This window comes from Aquarana catesbeiana, linkage group LG02 (genome assembly GCF_042186555.1).
Source record: "Aquarana catesbeiana isolate 2022-GZ linkage group LG02, ASM4218655v1, whole genome shotgun sequence".
NCBI classification, from domain to species: domain Eukaryota; kingdom Metazoa; phylum Chordata; class Amphibia; order Anura; family Ranidae; genus Aquarana; species Aquarana catesbeiana.
The window spans coordinates 626,776,482-626,795,064 of record NC_133325.1 but is presented as its reverse complement, the minus strand read 5'-3'; the positions used below and the strand labels follow the sequence as shown (position 1 = coordinate 626,795,064).

The window sequence follows — 18,583 nt, the reverse complement described above, 5'->3', positions numbered from 1 at the left end:
GCTGTGGCTGCTTTCATCAGTTTATTATAAACTTGTTTTATTTCTGATAAATCCATGTAAGACAAGTGCTCTTAATCCTTTTACATTTTTAGACCCCCAATTGATCGCCCAATATATTCCCATACCTTTTACACCAGACTAAGTCTGATAAGTACCAGTTCTACTGTATAAGGTTCTATCACTTAAAAAGACTAAAAGCTTGGCTTTTCTTTACATATGTAAATAAGCAATAAATCATAAATAAAATAGGTGCCAAGTCTCTGATTCCTTATTGTAGCAGCGCTATGTCAAAAAAAGCTGTAGTCTGTGGATATGAAGAGTTTCTTTCACCAAGAGTAATCACCGCGTGAGGGGGTAACCCCCAGTGAGATTGCACTCACCACAATTCCAGCAAACACAAGCCTTTATATTGTTATCTTTGATAGCTTTCCGTCTCCTCTATCCAACCACCAGATGTCGCTAGCACTCTCGGTTAATATTGTATCATACATAGGGGGAAAATAAAATGTCCATATAGCGTAATATTGCTAAAGAAATTTTATTTATTTAACATGCAAAATAACTCCCTCCTTATAAAACTGCGTACCAGATGTACCATAAGATAGAGCATTTGTAAAGTGCACTGTGCCTGTATTCCCGTCTCCCGGGAGATGTTCCAGAATGCTCGCTGTATACAGCTGGTTACTCGCTTCCTGGTTCCTTTCCAGTGCGTGGAACGCACACGTCACTCCCGGTAGATTACGTCTCTGACGCGTTTCGTCACTTCCGGACGTCGTCAGACGACGTCCGGAAGTGACGAAACGCGTCAGAGACGTAATCTACCGGAAGTGACGTGTGCGTTCCATGCACTGGAAAGGAACCAGGAAGGGAGTAACCAGCTGTATACAGCGAGCGTTCTGACAACCTCCCGGGAGACGGGAATACAGGCACAGTGCACTTTACAAATGCTCTATCTCATGGTACATCTGGTACGCAGTTTTATAAGGAGGGAGTTATTTTGCATGTTAAATAAATAAAATTTCTTTAGCAATATTACGCTATATGGACATTTTATTTTCCCCCTATGTATGATACAATATTAACCGAGAGTGCTAGTGACATCTGGTGGTTGGATAGAGGAGACGGAAAGCTATCAAAGATAACAACATAAAGGCTTGTGTTTGCTGGAATTGTGGTGAGTGCAATCTCACTGGGGGTTACCCCCTTACGCGGTGATTACTCTTGGTGAAAGAAACTCTTCATATCCACAGACTACAGCTTTTTTTGAACTTTCCTAAAATCTTCTTTTCCACTGGTCTTATTTAAATGTGTCCTGACATCTGACACATAGCGCTGCTGCAATAAGGAATCAGAGACTTGGCACCTATTTTATTTATGATTTATTGCTTATTTATATATGTTTATCATTTTAAGTAGCTGCTTTTGTTCACTACCGTGGATTTCGGAGTAGTTCTCGGCGCAGAGTAATGTGAGGTAGAGGCGGTATATTTCCACAAATTATTTGCACATAATTTCTTTACATATGCTTGGAATAAAATAGCTCCAAGAAAATCATAAGGATTTTATCAGATTTATTTATATGCAAATAGCAAACCACAAATACACAAGACAGTTACAAAAGGTGATACTTTTTTGCAATCTAAATATGGAATCAAGGTACAATTACTGATAGTCTTACTCACATGTCATGTGATACAGCAGGTCCACTTTGATTTCAGGTTCAGTAAGGAAAAGAATATAATTATTCAGAGATGCAGTCCCATAACCCCATCATTTGGTTCCTAGTTAAATATTTGGCATGATATCATCCGTTATAACAGCAAAGTGATCAATTCAACTAGTTGTCCTCTATTATCATGTATATTGCGTTACACTATCCAATACAATGTTATAAATATCAACTTTCCAAAACTTCAACTTAGAGGGGTTGTAAAACTTTACGTTTTTTCTGCATTAAGATAAAAAAACCTTTTGTGCTGCACCCCCCCTATTTCTTTGATCGTTCCAGCGACGGGACGAGTACAGCAGCTCCAGCCGCTGCCTCGAGTCCTCATTGGATAGATTGATAGCAGCAGGAGCCATTGGCTTCCGCTGCTGTCAATCAAATCCAGTGACACGGAAAACAGGGGGCGGGGCTGAGTCCTGCTGTCTGTGTCAATGGATGCAGCAGCAGGACTTGGTAGCATGCCCGCACGAGTGCCCTCATGGAAAGCGGCTCTCTGTGGGGGCACTCGGGAAGAGGAGGAGCCAGGAGTGCTGCCGGGGGACCCCAGAAAAGGAGGATCGGGGCCACTCTGTGCAAAACCCTTACACAGAGGAGGTAAGTATAACATGTTTGTTACTTGGAAAAATAAAAAAACTAAGCTTTACAATCAAGAAGAATGCTAGAAGCAAAGTCATTTTGGCTCTACTCCTAAGAATCACAGGAGTGTGCTTTGTTCCACACTCCTGTAACCCACTGTCAGCTGACATCATCCAGCTGGTCCAGGCTCTGGAAAAATCCTGACTTTACTGTTGGGATCCACCCAGATGCCTGGACTGACAGCTGGCTAAGCCTCTCAGCATACCACTGGGAGACTAAGCCAGCCTCTCCCGCCCCCTCCACAGCCCAGCGCACTGAAGGGGTAGAGCAGAGAGCCAGTGAATGACAGTCACCGGCTCCCAGTAGACTGAATACCGAGGACTGAGCGATCAGCGGTCTTTGATCACTCCATCCTCAGTGTAGAACCAGCAGGGGACAACTGCAGCTTGGATTGGGGTTGCAGCCATCTATGTACAGTGGGGCAAAAAAGTATTTAGTCAGCCACCAATTGTGCAAGTTCTCCCACTTAAAAAGATGAGAGAGGCCTGTAATTGTCATCATAGGTATACCTCAACCATGAGAGACAAAATGTGGAAACAAATCCAGACAATCACTGTCTGATTTTTGAAAGAATTTATTTGCAAATTATGGTGATGTAGCAATAACTCTCAGTGGAGCTGCTGGTTTAAGCGGGTCTGTTACCTTCACTCTGCTTCCCTCTGTTTCACTGCCACCGGGTCTAGGGTTCCGTTGAGTTTACCTCTGGACGACACATGCACCAACACTGGAGTACGTTTTCAAAGCTTTATTAAACACTTGACTTAGGAAATAGCAGGAAAGAGGCGGAAAGGAAACTGCAGAAGAAACTCAAACATCTTTTGTAGGGTTCTTTTAACAAATGTTCGGGTAGAATTCAGATATTGTATGGAATGCGCTCCCCTCGTGGGACACACTCCTTGCTCGTCTGGATAGGCCTCTCTCACCAGCCCAGCAGCCAGTACGCAGCACGAATCAAAGTCTCTGCCACAGACTTGCTTGGGAACAAAATCCGTACGATCCTCTGCCACAGGATGTATCAGATTTTCTGTAATGAATGTCAGTCACAGTGCCTGAACCTTTAAGCCAACCCGGCAACACTATGCTGTATAGTTGCTTTTGGATACGTCCTCCAACCGAGTCACCAGGCCCCTCTATAGACCAGCATGCTGCGTGATCCCTCCAAGACGGGTCCTCCCCTGGGATCTCCTTGGTTGTCCAGCTTCGCCACACAGGACCGACAGCTCAGGACCATTCCTCGGCCATGGTGGTAGGCCCCAGACAAGCCTCTGGACCCACCCCTGCGCCATAGTATTGTGGGCCTCCGGAATGGAGGAACATGAGGTAGCTCCTTAATGCATACCTGTCGGCCAGGAGGTGGCTGTAAAACGAACCCCAAAATATGGCGTCTGTCCCATAAATACCCTCGCCCAGAATGCAACTCAGAGGACCACCTCCACCGAGTTGTCTCCAGGACAGAAGAGCATCCATACGCTTCAACACGTTGCCCTTCCAACAGTAACCAGTGATAACAGCGACACACACAACGTCAGCCAAGCTGGAACAGAGGCAAACTTAACCTTTCTAACGAACAAATTACTAAATTTACCTAACATGCAGTAGATTGCAAATCTACCAGCGCTACATACTCCCCCCACTACAATAGATGTTGTCCCCAACGTCTGTCCAAAAACAGTGACAATAACTCCCAAGCCTGAGAGTAAGCATTTGAGTTTCTTATAACTTTGGATAGACAGAGAGAGAGAAAGGGACAGTGAAAGACACTATAAGACTTATATCTATAAAACATTATGTTTACATCCGCAAACAAAACCATAGTATGATTGTACACAACCTCACTATCTAACTAGCTGAAAAGCCTCCCAGCTTAATATAAGATCCGATGATCCCTGAAAAGGAAACATAGTTAAACACACATATGTATCCTACACAACATTAGGAGCAAAGCCTCATTTAAAAATGAGACTCTCTTCCTATAACCTATACCAAAAAAAAAAAAAAATATTTAGGAGTCCATCCCTATATAAAATTCTTCTTCTCTTTTTTTTTTTCATGAAACAAAATCCAGCTAGCAAAAGGAAGTCCTTGGATTTAAACACTGAACAGAATATGTAGATCTTGACCACGCAGATCTCTGTACCCTGACATTAACTAGCTAAATAACTTCAAAGTTCTTTTGTCCATAGTTACCAGTAAAACCGGGGATCTGGCAAGGTCAGTGTCTTTCCCTCTTTATCCACTGTGGTAATAAAGTACACAACATTGTCCTTTCCCGGCCTGCAAATTACCACTTTGTCAGCATAGATGTGCCGACCGAAATTCCAATGTTCAAAGCATCCGTTAAAACATTCATCCATCTTAACAGAACATCCAATCTTTCTGAAGGGCTTAGGTACAGACAAATAGTCCCAAACAGTGTCACTGTACCAAAGTTCCCGATTAGTTTAAATCTCCTGCATGATATCCCGGGGCACATAGGGGAACTCCAAACCATACTCTGCCACCACACACTTGTTCAATTTCCTCTGTAAGCGGGCAAGTTTTGGCAAAGATCTGTCTCTCCCCATACCAGGCGGTATACAGGAATCCAATAATTTGCTCACCATAGTGCAGTGAACTAGCAACTTTTGGCAAAGTCCCATCAATAGTACTGTGCGGCTCCACACAGGGTGACGTCTTCCCAGAACTCAGGGCTGTCCATTCAGGGAAAGTCATAGCGGAGGCAACATCCTCACTTTGTGACCACAATAACTCTTGTGACATAGTCTCAAATAGGTCATCATCACCGGAAAGATCCGACATGGATTCTATTTCCGAATCTCCCAACTCTTCCGCTGGCAAATATTTATTTACAGTCCCGGACATATTCCCCAACAGTGGCTTACCCGTTCCTGACGTGGACTCTGGTAGCTCCGGTCCAGGTAACCTCTGGGGTAGGCCTCGACCACGGCCGCGGGAAGCCTTTACATAGCCCACCTTCCTTTGAGTAGGCACAACAGGAGTAGGCGTAGTGGACGCACAAACCAAAGTAATGTCCCCTGATGAGACAACAGCAGCAGTGTCTCCTTCTGGAACATTGTCAGTAACGACAGGCAAAGTGGCGGCCTGTCACTCTCTCTCTGTAGCAGTAGCAGCTTCTACTGTGGCGATACCTGTTGCCCAATCCATCCGATAAGCATGGGGCGACGTGGTAGGTTGCTCTACCACAAACAAGTACTCTCCACATTGCGGACATCGGCCAAATGGACGAAGATACACGGCCAATCCTTCGCATCGATGGCAGATCAATCCCTCAACATCTCCTGAGGTATATGTTGTATATGTGTTAATATGTTCACCGATTTATGTGGGACATTATTATATGTATGTACACATACAGTCAATATTGACCAGGCCAGAATTCAATTGACAATGGTTGATTTGTCCAAATGAATTTTAACATAGCAAGGGGACAGCTGAAGACCCTTTGATGTGTTAATCTTATGCAAGTCTATTTGAACATTTCAAAGGGTGTTCAGGTGGTATCTGTTAATCTAATCTAATTACACATATCTAAGGTGACTTGTTGATGTTGATATGCGGGAGTGCAAATTGGGGTGGTTTATGACTGCACGGCTGGGGGGGTTGTTGTCTGTCTGAAAGACTGAAGCAAATCAAAGTCCTAAATTGAAACGGCCAATCAAATTGCTCGGCCATTCAATGTCTAGTGAATATAACATGGTGTTCAGTCTATAGTTTAAAAAAAAAAGTTAGGCTTATCTGTGTATGAAGACACAGACCTAAGAAATGGGTCTCTGAATTATATCTACTCTGTCGGATTTCTTTGTCATCTGTGGACTTTGGACTTTGTTCTGTGTTGGAAGTCAATAAAGTGCATCTCTCTGGAAGAATTGGGTTGCTGCGGAAGAGTACTTACTAATTAATTATCATAACCACTATACCACAATATTATTAAATCACTACAGTATACAGGACAAACCTCCCCTGCGGCTTCAAACGAACTGCAGTATCCGTAAGCAGAGTTCCAGATAGCACAGTATTCATCACGGTGCTTGTAGGGAACACTCTCAGTCCCACAACTGGCTGCATCGCCGGAAAAGACATGGCCACACTCTGATCTTCTTAGCACAATCACGAGGCTTCTCTTTTCCTCTGGCGCCAAACACATACCTGCGTCCCACGCGGTAGCAAGTAGGGTAACTCCTCCCACTTGTTCTTCTAGTCACATAGCTCTCGGGCCTTTTACTGGCGCCCGCCATCTATGCACTCAGAAATAAAGTCCTGCAGTTTTACCTTTTCTCTTCCTGAAAGATTCTCTTTTTTCTTTTTTTTTAAGTCCAGCTCTCTCCGGAAACTCCTGGTAAAACACTCCACTGGGTTGCGAGAATTGACGGTCAATAAATCCCGGACGACGCCCCCACATGTAGCAATAACTCTCGGTGGAGCTGCTGGTTTAAGCGGGTTTGTTACCTTCACTCTGCTTCCCTCTGTTTTACCGCCACCGGGTCTAGGGTTCCGTTGAGTTTACCTCTGGCAACACTATGCTGTATAGTTACTTTCGGATACGTCCTCCAACCGAGCCACCAGGCCCCTCTATAGACCAGCATGCTGCGTGATCCCTCCAAGACGGGTCCTCCCCTGGGATCTCCTTGGTTGTCCAGCTTCGCCACACAGGACCGACAGCTCAGGACGGGTCCTCCCCTGGGATCTCCTCGGTTGTCCAGCTTTGCCACACAGGACCGACAGCTCAGGACCATTCCTCGGCCTCAGTAGTAGGCCCCAGACAAGCCTCTGGACCCACCCCGTGGGCCTCCGGAACGTAGTATCGTGGGCCTCCGGAACGTAGCTCCTTAATGCATACCTGTCTGTCCCATAAATACCCTAGCCCAGAATGCAACTCGGAGGACCACCTTCACCGAGTTGTCTCCGGGACAGAAGAGCATCCATACGCTTCAACACGTTGCCCTTCCAACACTAACCAGTGATAACAGCGACACCCACCGGTCAGCAGTAGGTATGGTGTTCTTTGGTTGCAACTCAGCATTCTCTCTCCTCCAAACACGACGAGTTGTGTTTCTACCAAATAGTTCTACTTTGGTTTCATCTGACCTTATGACATTCTCCCAATCATCTTCTGGATCATCCAAATGCTCTCTAGCAAACCTCAGATGGGCCTGGACATGTAATGGCTTAAGCAGACACATCTGGCAGTACAGGATCTGAGTCCCTGGCAGCGTAGTGTGTTACTGATGGTAGCCTTTGTTACGTTGGTCCCAGCTCTCTGCAGGTCATTCACTAGGTCCCCCCGTGTGGTTCTGGGATTTTTGCTCACCGTTCTTGTGATCATTTTGACCCCACGGGGTGAGATCTTGCGTGGAGCCCCAGATCGAGGGAGATTATCAGTGGTCTTGTATGTCTTCCATTTTCTAATTATTGCTCCCACAGTTGATTTCTTCACACCAAGCTGCTTGCATATTGCAGATTCAGTCTTCCTAGCCTGGTGCAGGTCTAAAATTTTGTTTCTGGTGTCCTTCGACAGCTCTTTGGTCTTCACCATAGTGGAGTTTGGAGTGTGACTGTGTGAGGTTGTGGACAGGTGTCTTTGGTGATTTGGTGACAGGTGATAACATGTTCAAACAGGTGCCATTAATACGGGTAATGAGTGGAGGAAAGAGGAGCCTCTTAAAGAAGAAGATACAGGTCTGTGAGAGCCAGAAATCTTGCTTGTTTGTAGGTGAACAAATACTTATTTTCCACCATAATTTGCAAATAAATTCTTTCAAAAATCAGATAATGTGATTGTCTGGATTTGTTGTACCTCATAGTTGAGGTATACCTATGATGACAGTTACAGGCCTCTCCCATCTTTTTTTGTATTCTTGAACTTCTCTTTTAAAGTCCATCAATCACAAACATGGGCAGTTCAACCCAGGTTTATGATAAAAATGCACGTGAGCTTGGTCCCTGTTGGTCAAAGAGGCTGTCCATCACCCTCACCTAGTTAACAAAATAATTGGGCAATGTAGATTATAATGCTAGAAAATATTTGTCACGAAAAAGTCTTTTTCTGTTGTTTTGATCATACCTAACCTGTTAATCCTTCATCGGGTTCACTTTGAGGCTGGGTTCATTGCGAATTGGGTTTCCCTGCATCCAATTCGCATAGCTGCAGATCGTGACCGGCTCTCTATGGAGCCGGTTCACACATCTCCGCAGCTCCGGTGCGAATTGCATAGGAGCCCTGTGCATCTTTTTGTCTGTTTCAGGTCCGAATTCAGCCAAAAATTTGGGGCCGAAATCAGACCTGAAACAGTGAATGGAGACGCACTGGACTCCTGCTTTGAGCCACTGTGTTCTCCAGTATGAACCCAGTCTAAAGTAATAATAAAGGCAGTTTAAAAAAACAAAACAATCATGTCATACTTACCTCTTCTGTGCAGTGGTTTTGCACAGAGCAACCCCGATCCTCCTCTTCTCGGGTCCCCCGCTGGCGCTCCTGGTCCCTTCCTCCTGCCGAGTGCCCCCATAGCATGCAGCTTGCTATGGGGGCACCAGAGCAGGCTCGCTCCTGAACCACTGCTCTGTGTGTCCATTCACACACAGAGTGCGGCTCAGCCTCACCCCTGCTCTCTTCTCATTGGCTCACTGACTGTGATTGACATGGCTCCTGATTGTTGGCTTCCATTGCTGTCTCAGCCATTGAGGAGGAAGAGACCCGGGAGAGCCGCTGCTCTCATGCACAGTGCTGGATCAAAATGGGGCTCAGGTAAGTATTAGGGGGGGGCATGCTGCACACAGAGGGTTTTTTTTTACCTTCATTGATGAAGGTAAAAAACCTTGAGCCTTTACAACCACTTTAAGTGTTTTCAAAATATTGACCTTGGTAACGTGTCAATACAATTATTATAGCAATAATAAAATAAATGAAGGTATAACTGTAATTTTACACCGTAAAGTCCTATATGACTAATAATTCATAAAAACTGGTTTAATCCATATTTTTAATATGAAATTGGTTATAATAAAAAGAATAAGAGTTTATCAGTTCACTACCGCCAAGCATTTTAAAATGGCAGAGTGGTGAACGGGTTGTCAATTGGACAGCTCAGATTACAGGCACAATGTACAGAGCTAATCAGAGTGTCTCTTCACCTTGTTATTGCTCTGATGACCAATCACAGTGATACACATGTAAACACTGTAGTGTTTTCACTTGAGAGCCCTCCTCTTCCTCTAGTTTGGAGGATTTAACTAATCACTCATTAGCAGATTCAAGGTGAGGGGTTTAACTGATTGTGGGATAGTTTCACCCTGAGTGTGATCTGTACATCTTATCTCTATCCTGACTCTGACGTGTAATTAAAGTGATTGTAAAGCTTTGCATTTTATATATACATATTTTAATTAATAAACATGCCATACTTAGCTGCCCCGTGCAATGGTTTTGCACAGAGCAGGTCCAATCCTCCTCTTCTTGGGTCCCATGCCGGTGCCCCCCCCCCCCGCTGAGTGCCCTCATAGCAAGCTGCTTGCTATGGGGGCACTTGTGCACACTCAAACTGGCTCTGTGTGTCTATTGATACACAGAGGGTAGCTTGCCCTCACTCCCTCTCTCCTCACTGGATGTGATGGATAGCAGCAGAAACCAATAGCTCCCACTGCTACCTGTCTGTCCAATGCACATGGCTGGGTTGAGATTGGCTTTGTTATTTGTGATGTTTTATAACAGAGAATAAGGGACACAGTTTTTGTCCCCAAATCTTTGGTCTTATAAAAGGATAGAAAAACTCATGCAAAATACCACCAAAATGAAAACTTTGTAAAAAAAAAAATATATAAAATTGATTTGGGTACAATGCTGCATTACCAGGTAACTTTAAAATGAAAGTAAAGGCAAAACGTAACTAACTCCAAACCTACTTTCACCCCCATTCTAGTTGTCCCTTCAGATTTTGTTTGACGGACTGTCATGATCGGCTGTCGAAAGCTGTGTACTGTGTAACAATCAGACTATCGTGCGATCAATCCGAAAGCGATTTTTATCATCCGATTATCTGATCGTGTGTACGAGGCATAAGCCTAATCTATCTAGCTCTGTAAAGAAACGATTCCTATACTTACCTATTTTGAAAACGCTACAGTTGGGTCCCAGGCTGAGCTATCAGCGGCAGCTTCAGTGTGTAGGGGAGGCAGCCCATAATAGTTTAATGAGTGATGTCATAGCGGCAGCCTCTATGTGCAGGAGAAGGTCGACAATGGCTGAGAAATGCCTGGGAAGTGACATCATTCATAGACTTACTATGAGGCTTCCGCTGTTGGCTGCCTCTCCCACACACTGAAGCCGCCGCTGTCAGCTCAGCCTGAGACTGAAGCAGCTGCGGAACAGGTAAATATAGCGATTGTTTTCTTTACAGGGCTGGCTAGATTAGGCTTAAAATGTGGGTGGGAGTAGGTCTAGAGTTAGTTAGGTTTTGCTTTTACTTCCATTTAAGTCAAAGTATCATAACATTGAAAAATGAAAATTTGCCTGGTAATAAGGCATATTACAGGCTGATATTCAAGTGGTTAAGCCTTTCTGTTCCAAATAACATTTGTAACCCTCTTTTCCAACAAATTGAGTACTAAATCAAATGTTACCATGCTGTGGCCACTAATGCCAAACTATTTCTAGACCTGCACATTTTATTTTGTATCTGGTCTATCTGAAATGCCCAACTCTAGCAGAGCCTCCCATTTAGTTGTTTCAGCTACCACTTGAGGAGTGGGTTTTATGGATAGGTATCTATTCCCTTTACTAGAAAAATGCTTAAATATCCTGGTTAACGTGTAGATAGTTGGACTTATAACAAGGACTTCATGTCTGCTATCTGCCTTTTCAATTTAAATCAGCATTTGGAATTCAGCTACATCATTTATATAAGGTGGTTTATAACAAACCCAAAATTTGTACATTACAAATAGAACCTCTACCATGTATATTTACTTATATGAAGTTCATGTTTTTAGCCGATAGAAAAAGGTAAAATTTAATTGGCCAGACGGAATCATTTACTTACCGCTGATCTTGTAAGCAATACCACCTCTAAAGTACAATCTACAGCATTAAAGTGACACCCAAATAAACCAAGTATCTGTACAGAAAAAAAAGTTCTTACTTCTCCTTTAGCCTCCACCACCAAACACCACACCACTCCACTTAGTACATGGTTTATGGGCAGTTTTCATTTTGTGACATTGTCGCTTTAACATCAGATAGTCAACAATAAGCCGAACCTAAGTTCTAAAGAGTTAAAGTCTTTCTAACTAATATTAATACGGCCATAAAAATGAATTGGCTAGGGTCCAGAAGCTTATGGAAGAGGCCATCTTAACCTGCATTTAGAAAACAGACATTATTTATTTGCTTTGACTTTAGTCATTCTATTTATACAAAGCTCAGTTTTAATATCGCTCAATACCGTAGTAGTCAGTTCCTGTGCATACATGCTGAGCTCATGCAGCTGCTGTACTCTGCTCACAGTATGAATACAAAGTGATTTTCATTTTCTTTGTTCTAGCCAGGAACGACATCATGAACAATAAGATTCACATTGCGCTAGAATAACAAAATACACACGGTATATCACAGCCAGGGAAAAAAAGCAAAACTTTCTTTGAGAGATGAGAGCGAATCAGCCATTTTTATGGGTAATACAGATGGAAAAGCTACATATTGCTAACACAATATATTGCATACCACCTCTGACATTATTTTATGGGTAACAGAATCTTCCTTACATCATGAAAAGTGAACAGAAATATTTTTGCACAAGATGTGATTTTATTATATTGGCACGTTTCAAGAGCAGCTAGTGAAAAATGTGTTTTATTCTACGCATAGCTCCATATGAATACAAAATAATAAAAAAAATAAGGGAAAGTGGAAGAGTTGTGCAGAGCAACCAGACTGTCAATGTTCCAGTGCTGGCAAGAATGCCAGTTTTTTTTATATACTTTACATAGTTCGCTTGGGCCAAGCTGGCCCAAAGGAACTATGTCCCTCACTAGCATGTGAGGCTGCTGGATTTTCGGTACAAACTGCATGTAGCTGAGGCTACATACCGCACTGTGGTCTGGGTTCAAACCGAGGCTTACTGTCTCATACCCGGAACACGGTAGAGTCTATCACAGCAGTGCTAAGCCATTCAGAGAAAGCAATGTCTTCTAGCAATGAATACAAAGCTTTCTCTGATTGCCTGAGTCAGAGAATGTGACATCATCAGCCCGCCTCTCTGACTCAGGGATAGGGATGGGCTTTATGTTCAGGTCGAACATGAGTTCGACTCGAACATTGGCTGTTCGCCAGTTCGCCGAACAAGGACATTTTTGGGTGTTGGCAGCAAATTCGAAAGCTGCGGAACACCCTTTAAAAGTCTATGGGAGAAAACAAAAGTGCTAATTTTAAAGGCTTATATGCATGGTATTGTCATAAAAAGTGTTTGGGGACCTGGGTCCTGCCCCAGGGGACATGTATCAATGCAAAAAAAAGTTTTAAAAACGTCAGTTTTTAAGCAGTGATTTTAATAAAATATTCCTTTAAATTTCGTACCTGGGGGGTGTCTATAGTATGCCTGTAAAGTGGCACTTTTTTCCTGTGTTTAGAATAGTCTGACAGCAAAATGACATTTCCCTGTGTTGTCAGAGGGGGCGGGGTCACCCGTTTATGTAATCGGGTGACCCCGCCCCCTCTGACAACACAGGGAATGCCATAGGGGAGGGCGGGGTCACCGGGTGGCCCTGCCCTCTGTTATATAATAAGTGTCAGAAGAACCGAAGCGCCACATGGCGGAAGACTCCCACTGAAGCGGATCGTGCGGACAGAGCGGAGAAGAAGCTGGAGGAAGATGCGGGACAAGAAGAGCGGAGGAAGAAGAAGATGAAGAAGAAGAAGATGGAGAAGAAGAAGATGGAGGAAGAAGAAGATGGAGGAAGAAGAAGAACACCGATGGAAGACCAGAAGAAAGAAGATGGAAGAAGAAGAAATTAATAAAGGACTTGTCAAAAACCGTCTCTTGTGTTTTTTAACCTTTTTGACACTTTTTTTGTGAAATGGTAGGGGTACATTTGTACCCCATTACCAATTCACACAGAGGGGCAGGATCTGGGGGTCCCCTTGTTAAAGCCCCTCCCACCCAAAGACCCCTACAACCACCGGGTATGGGTTGTGGGGTTGTGGGGATGAGGTCCTTCTCCCCATCAACATGGGGACAAGGTGCTTTGGGGGCCTCCCCCAAAGCACCCACCCAATCTTGAGGGCATGTGGCCTGGTACGGTTCAGGAGGGGGGACGCTCTCTCGTCCCCCCTCTTTTCCTGTGGCCTGCCAGGTTACGTGCTCGGAAAAGGGTCTGGTATGGATTTTTGGGGGGATCCCATGCCATTTTTTTTTATTTTGCCGTGGGGTTCCCTTTAAAATCTGTACCAGACCTGCAGGGTCTGGTATGGATTTTGAGGGGGACCCCCACGCCATTTTTTTAAAATTTTGGTGCGGGGTTCCCCTTAATAACCATACCAGACCTGGAGGGCCTGGTATGGAATTTAGGGGGACCCCCACGCATTTTTTGTTTTTTAATCTTGGTTCGGGGTTCCCCTGTGGGGAAATTCCATGCCGTTTTTGTCAATGAATTTTTATGTGTAAAAAACTATGGACAAAAGCGGTGTTGATACCGGCCCTCAATCACACCACTCAGCGCCAGGACAAGATGTAGCCTCAACAGCAAGCAACAATTAGACCAAAGTGACCGTCCAATTTGTTAAATACAGGCAGGCACGGAAAAAAGACAAAAAATAGCAGCTGTTTATAATTTAAACATAATACATAACCATCGCGGCATAGCATAGTCATATGAACAGACTATAATATACCACTAAACAGCGCTAGTGTTGAACAGAGATACATATGCATGCGGCCAACACACATGAACAAAAAAAAGTCCTTTTTGTAAGAAGCGGTGATGAATACAGAGTGTAGTTAAAACAGTGTCCACCAGGTGTTTGTAACGCTGATCTTCAGTGTGCACCTTCCACCAATCAATCAGATCCCACCATGTGATGGCACACTTCCCTTAGGGGGTTAAACTCACCAGAACTAGGTAATATTAAAGCCTTCAGGGACAAACCAACCAATCCATGCACTGCTGCAACCACCACTTCGGAGAGTTCTCAGATGATCAGGGACCGAAATTAAACAAACAATGAAAGAAAGGGGTACATAGCGTAATCCTGTTTATTAAAAGTAGATCCTATCACATCACACATAAAAAACCCCCCTTCAGTATAGGTTCGTACATTCATAAAAAACTTCACAGCTGTAGATACCGGCTCAGCTGTCCAAGAGCCGCAATCCACTTCCTGGCTTTAATATTACCTAGTTCTGGTGAGTTTAACCCCCTAAAGGAAGTGTGCTATCACATGGTGGGATCTGATTGATTGGTGGAAGGTGCACACTGAAGATCAGCGTTACAAACACCTGGTGGACACTGTTTTAACTACACTCTGTATTCATCACCGCTTCTTACAAAAAGGACTTTTTTGTTCATGTGTTGCTGGCCGCATGCATATGTATCTCTGTTCAAAACTAGCGCTGTTTAGTGGTATATTATAGTCTGTTCATATGAGTATGCTATGCCGCGATGGTTATGAATTTTTATGTGTATTGTCGGACCGACAATTCATTATAGCCGCGAGTAGTTTTAAATTACTTTTTTTCCTTTAGAAATGACATATTGCTGTCAGATTGTTCTAAATATGGGAAACATGCGCCCCTTTACAGGCATACTATAGACACCCCCCAGGTACGAAATTTAAAGGAATATTACACTTTTATTGTTTCACTTTAAGCATTATTAAAATCACTGCTCCCGAAAAAACTGCTGTTTTTAAAACTTATTTTTTGCACTGATACATGTTCCCTGGGGCAGGACCCAGGTCCCCAAACACTTTTTATGACAATAACTTGGATAATAACCCTTAAAATTAACACTTTTGATTTCTCCCATAGACAATTCACTACAGCCGACACCACTATTACTTCATGATTTTTTTTCCCTTTAGAAATGTCATTTTGCTAGCGAAAAAAACGGACGTTTTTAAAACTTTTTTTTGCATTGATACATGTCCCCTGGGGCAGGACCCAGGTCCCCAAACACTTTTTATGACAATTACTTGCATATTAACCCTTAAAATTAGCACTTTTGATTTCTCCCATAGACAATTCACTATAGCCGACACCGCTATTACTTCATGACTTTTTTTTCCCTTTAGAAATGTCATTTTGCTGTCAGACTATTCTAAACACGGGAAAAAAGCGCCACTTTACAGGCATACTATAGACACCCCCCAGGTACGAAATTTAAAGGAATATTTCACTTTTATTGTTTCACTTTAAGCTTTATTAAAATCACTGCTCCCAAAAAAACGGACGTTTTTAAAACATTTTTTTTGCATTGATACATGTCCCCTGGGGCAGGACCCGGGTCCCCGAACACTTTTTATGACAATAACTTGCATATAAGCCTTTAAAATGAGCACTTTTGATTATTCATGTTCGTGTCCCATAGACTTTAACAGTGTTCACGTGTTCGAACAAATTTTTTGCCTGTTCACATGTTCTGGATGCGAACCGAACCAGGGGGTGTTCGGCTCATCCCTACTCAGGAAGCCAACATAACAAAACGTCATAAGGACAACAAGAATATTATATTTTTAAATGATGCATATTACTAGCAAATTTTTCTTTTAGCTGTTCTCCTTAAGGCTGGGTTCACACTATCACCGCTTGCAAATTCACACCGGAGCCGCACCGGAGATATGTGTACCGGCTCCATAGAGAGGCGGTCAAAATCTCTTGATTGACCGCATCCAATTCGCAATGGTGTGAACCCAGCCTTAAACTGAACCTTTGTTAGTTACTTTAGGCATTCATTCTAATTTTCAGACAAGCTCCACAGTTTGCTGTCTCTTGCTTAATTAGCTTTCTTTTTTTTGATTTTAATAAATCAGCCCCAAAATGGCACAAATGTACCATCTTATCAAGTGTCTAGCTTAAAAGCTGTGCCGCGGGTATTGATTATAATTTAGTTATGCATCCTTGCTCTGAAGGAGAAAATAGTGTGTTCGGTTTGCTGTATAATTGATTTGCTCTTCAATCCGCTAATGAAAAGAGAAACGAATTCCGTTATCAGTAAAAAGCAATTGCTGTATTTTGGCTGTGGCAAAGATTAATCTCATGTAGGCCTTAACATTTACATTGTTTGAGCTAAGTAATGACTATATATCTAAGGGAAAGCAAAGTTTCTAGATATCCCTTTCACTATATAAAAGACTAGCGCCACAAGTGATTCTGTTACCACTAATACCTTGCATTCAGACTTCAAAAAGGCAGTGCAAAAGGCAGTGATGATGTGCAAAGAGCAGTAGCCATTAGGACATTTTCTTACACAGTTTTGCCACTAGCAGAGCTGTCAAGTTCCCTTCTCAAGGAAATCTAGCTCATCACAACAGACATGCAAGCTGGTATCCCCAAAGCAAAGCACAGTCAATGTGCAGATCCCTGCTATTTTAATACCACTGGCATATATGATTTTAGGTTTTGGGGGTAGAGAGGTGCTTTGAGAGGGGTTCTTCAAAAAAATAAGAGTCCCCTTCCCAAAGCATCTGATTCTGATAGGCTCTGCTACCTGCTCCACTAACTTTTGCTCCCTTGAAAACCTACAGTGGCCTTTCCAGGTGTGTAAATTGCCTAGTCCTGGCTAAATCACCAAACTCTATATCACTACAGCTTGTAGTGACACAGTGGCTGGCAGATCAAACCACAGATTACAAAGAGAGACCAGGCATCTGATGATACCAAAAGTGGGGGATGCTGAAGATTCTTCAACAAGCCAAACTATTCAAGAGAGTGAATATCAGTGGAGCAGATTGTGGGGCAGGTACTACATTTTTAGGGACCACCTTTTTAAAAAAAAATTTGATATATCGATAGAGTCACTTTAAAGCTGAATTCTGGGATAATCAGATATATTCTAAATACAATAGGCATGAGTATTCTTCCTTGAATCTTGGTATGCTTTCTGTATTTCATTTATATCTGTGCAGTAGTCCAATGTGAAACTTTGCCTTTGTGCAGGAGCTTCCTGCAATAAAGACCAGTTACTGCTGCTCTGCTGTTGTCTCCGTCTGCTGGGCATCTTCCGCTGCTCTGTTCTCTACACAGGCTATGTACAGCACAGGGATGGTGTCACAGGTGTTTCACAAGGTAAGATCTGGATTTGCAAGGATGTTTGTTGTACGCAAATTGGATTTATATCTTTTGTAACTGTGGAGGAATATATTTGCATAAAAGTTTTTCTTTCTGCCCAGAGTTCAGATTTAACACTTGATGCAGTGCCTTTAATGATCCAGAGAGACAACAGAGCTCTTTGGTGTCACAGATCAGCAGTAAAAGCTGCTGCTGATCTGTTACTTTGCTCCACAGACCAGCAGGCAAGCTGCAACAGAGCACATGTTGTAGTTCCACAACGTGTGCTCTTTCCTAACCTTGTTTCTGCTCTGGGCTAAGTGCTATAAATGTTGACCAGTCTCACCTGCTGAACAACATAATCAGCTACTCTGCTAGTCCCTGTTCAGCCAGGCTATTCGTCTCTCAATCATGCTGTAGCCAATCAGAGCAGCATCCTTCACCTCCTGTCAGGCTGCAGCCAAGTAGGAAGACTTCCCCTTCTTGCCTTGTCTATTTAAACTCAGCTCTCAGCTCACTTCCAAAGAAGCAATTTTACAAGCTAGCTGTCAAGCTCTGTATCTGCCTTCTATTCAGCCTGCTTTCCGTCATGGATTCAGTATTCCAGGTGTATTGATCCTTGGCTTTGTTCCCAGCTGAGTCTGCCAACTGTCCCAATCCTTGATCTGGTTCCTGGTTATCCAAGTCTGGTACCTGCCCTGACCCCTGTCTTCAATCCTGGTTACCCAAGTCCCCTGCCGGACCTAAACTCAGACCTCTACCTTTCCTATGATTTCCATAACCAGCACCTTTACCTGGGTTATCACTGCAGTGTTCTTTCTTGATTTAGACCTACTTCTTAGTACCAACTTGTCATCAAGTTCCTGGTCTTAAGCAGGGTGAGCCTGGTGTGGAGAAATCCTTCTCCACAATCTACCTTCTCTCAGCTGGGACAGTCAGCTTACTTCTG

General features: G+C 43.3%; 1 protein-coding gene across 4 annotated transcripts in view; it reads right to left on the bottom strand.

Annotated features, from left to right (window-relative positions):
* Nucleotides 1-18,583, bottom strand: part of DHRSX (dehydrogenase/reductase X-linked) — an 863,646-nt gene that overhangs the window by 29,848 nt on the left and 815,215 nt on the right. Inside the window, exon 7 of one of the 4 annotated variants that reach the window (XM_073616401.1) lies at nt 1,683-1,706. The exons of the other annotated variants lie outside the window; for them this stretch is intronic. Coding sequence (XP_073472502.1) covers nt 1,686-1,706 — 21 coding nt within the window. The 3' untranslated portion in view covers nt 1,683-1,685. The remainder of the gene's footprint in view (nt 1-1,682; nt 1,707-18,583) is intronic. 4 annotated transcript variants of the gene reach the window in all.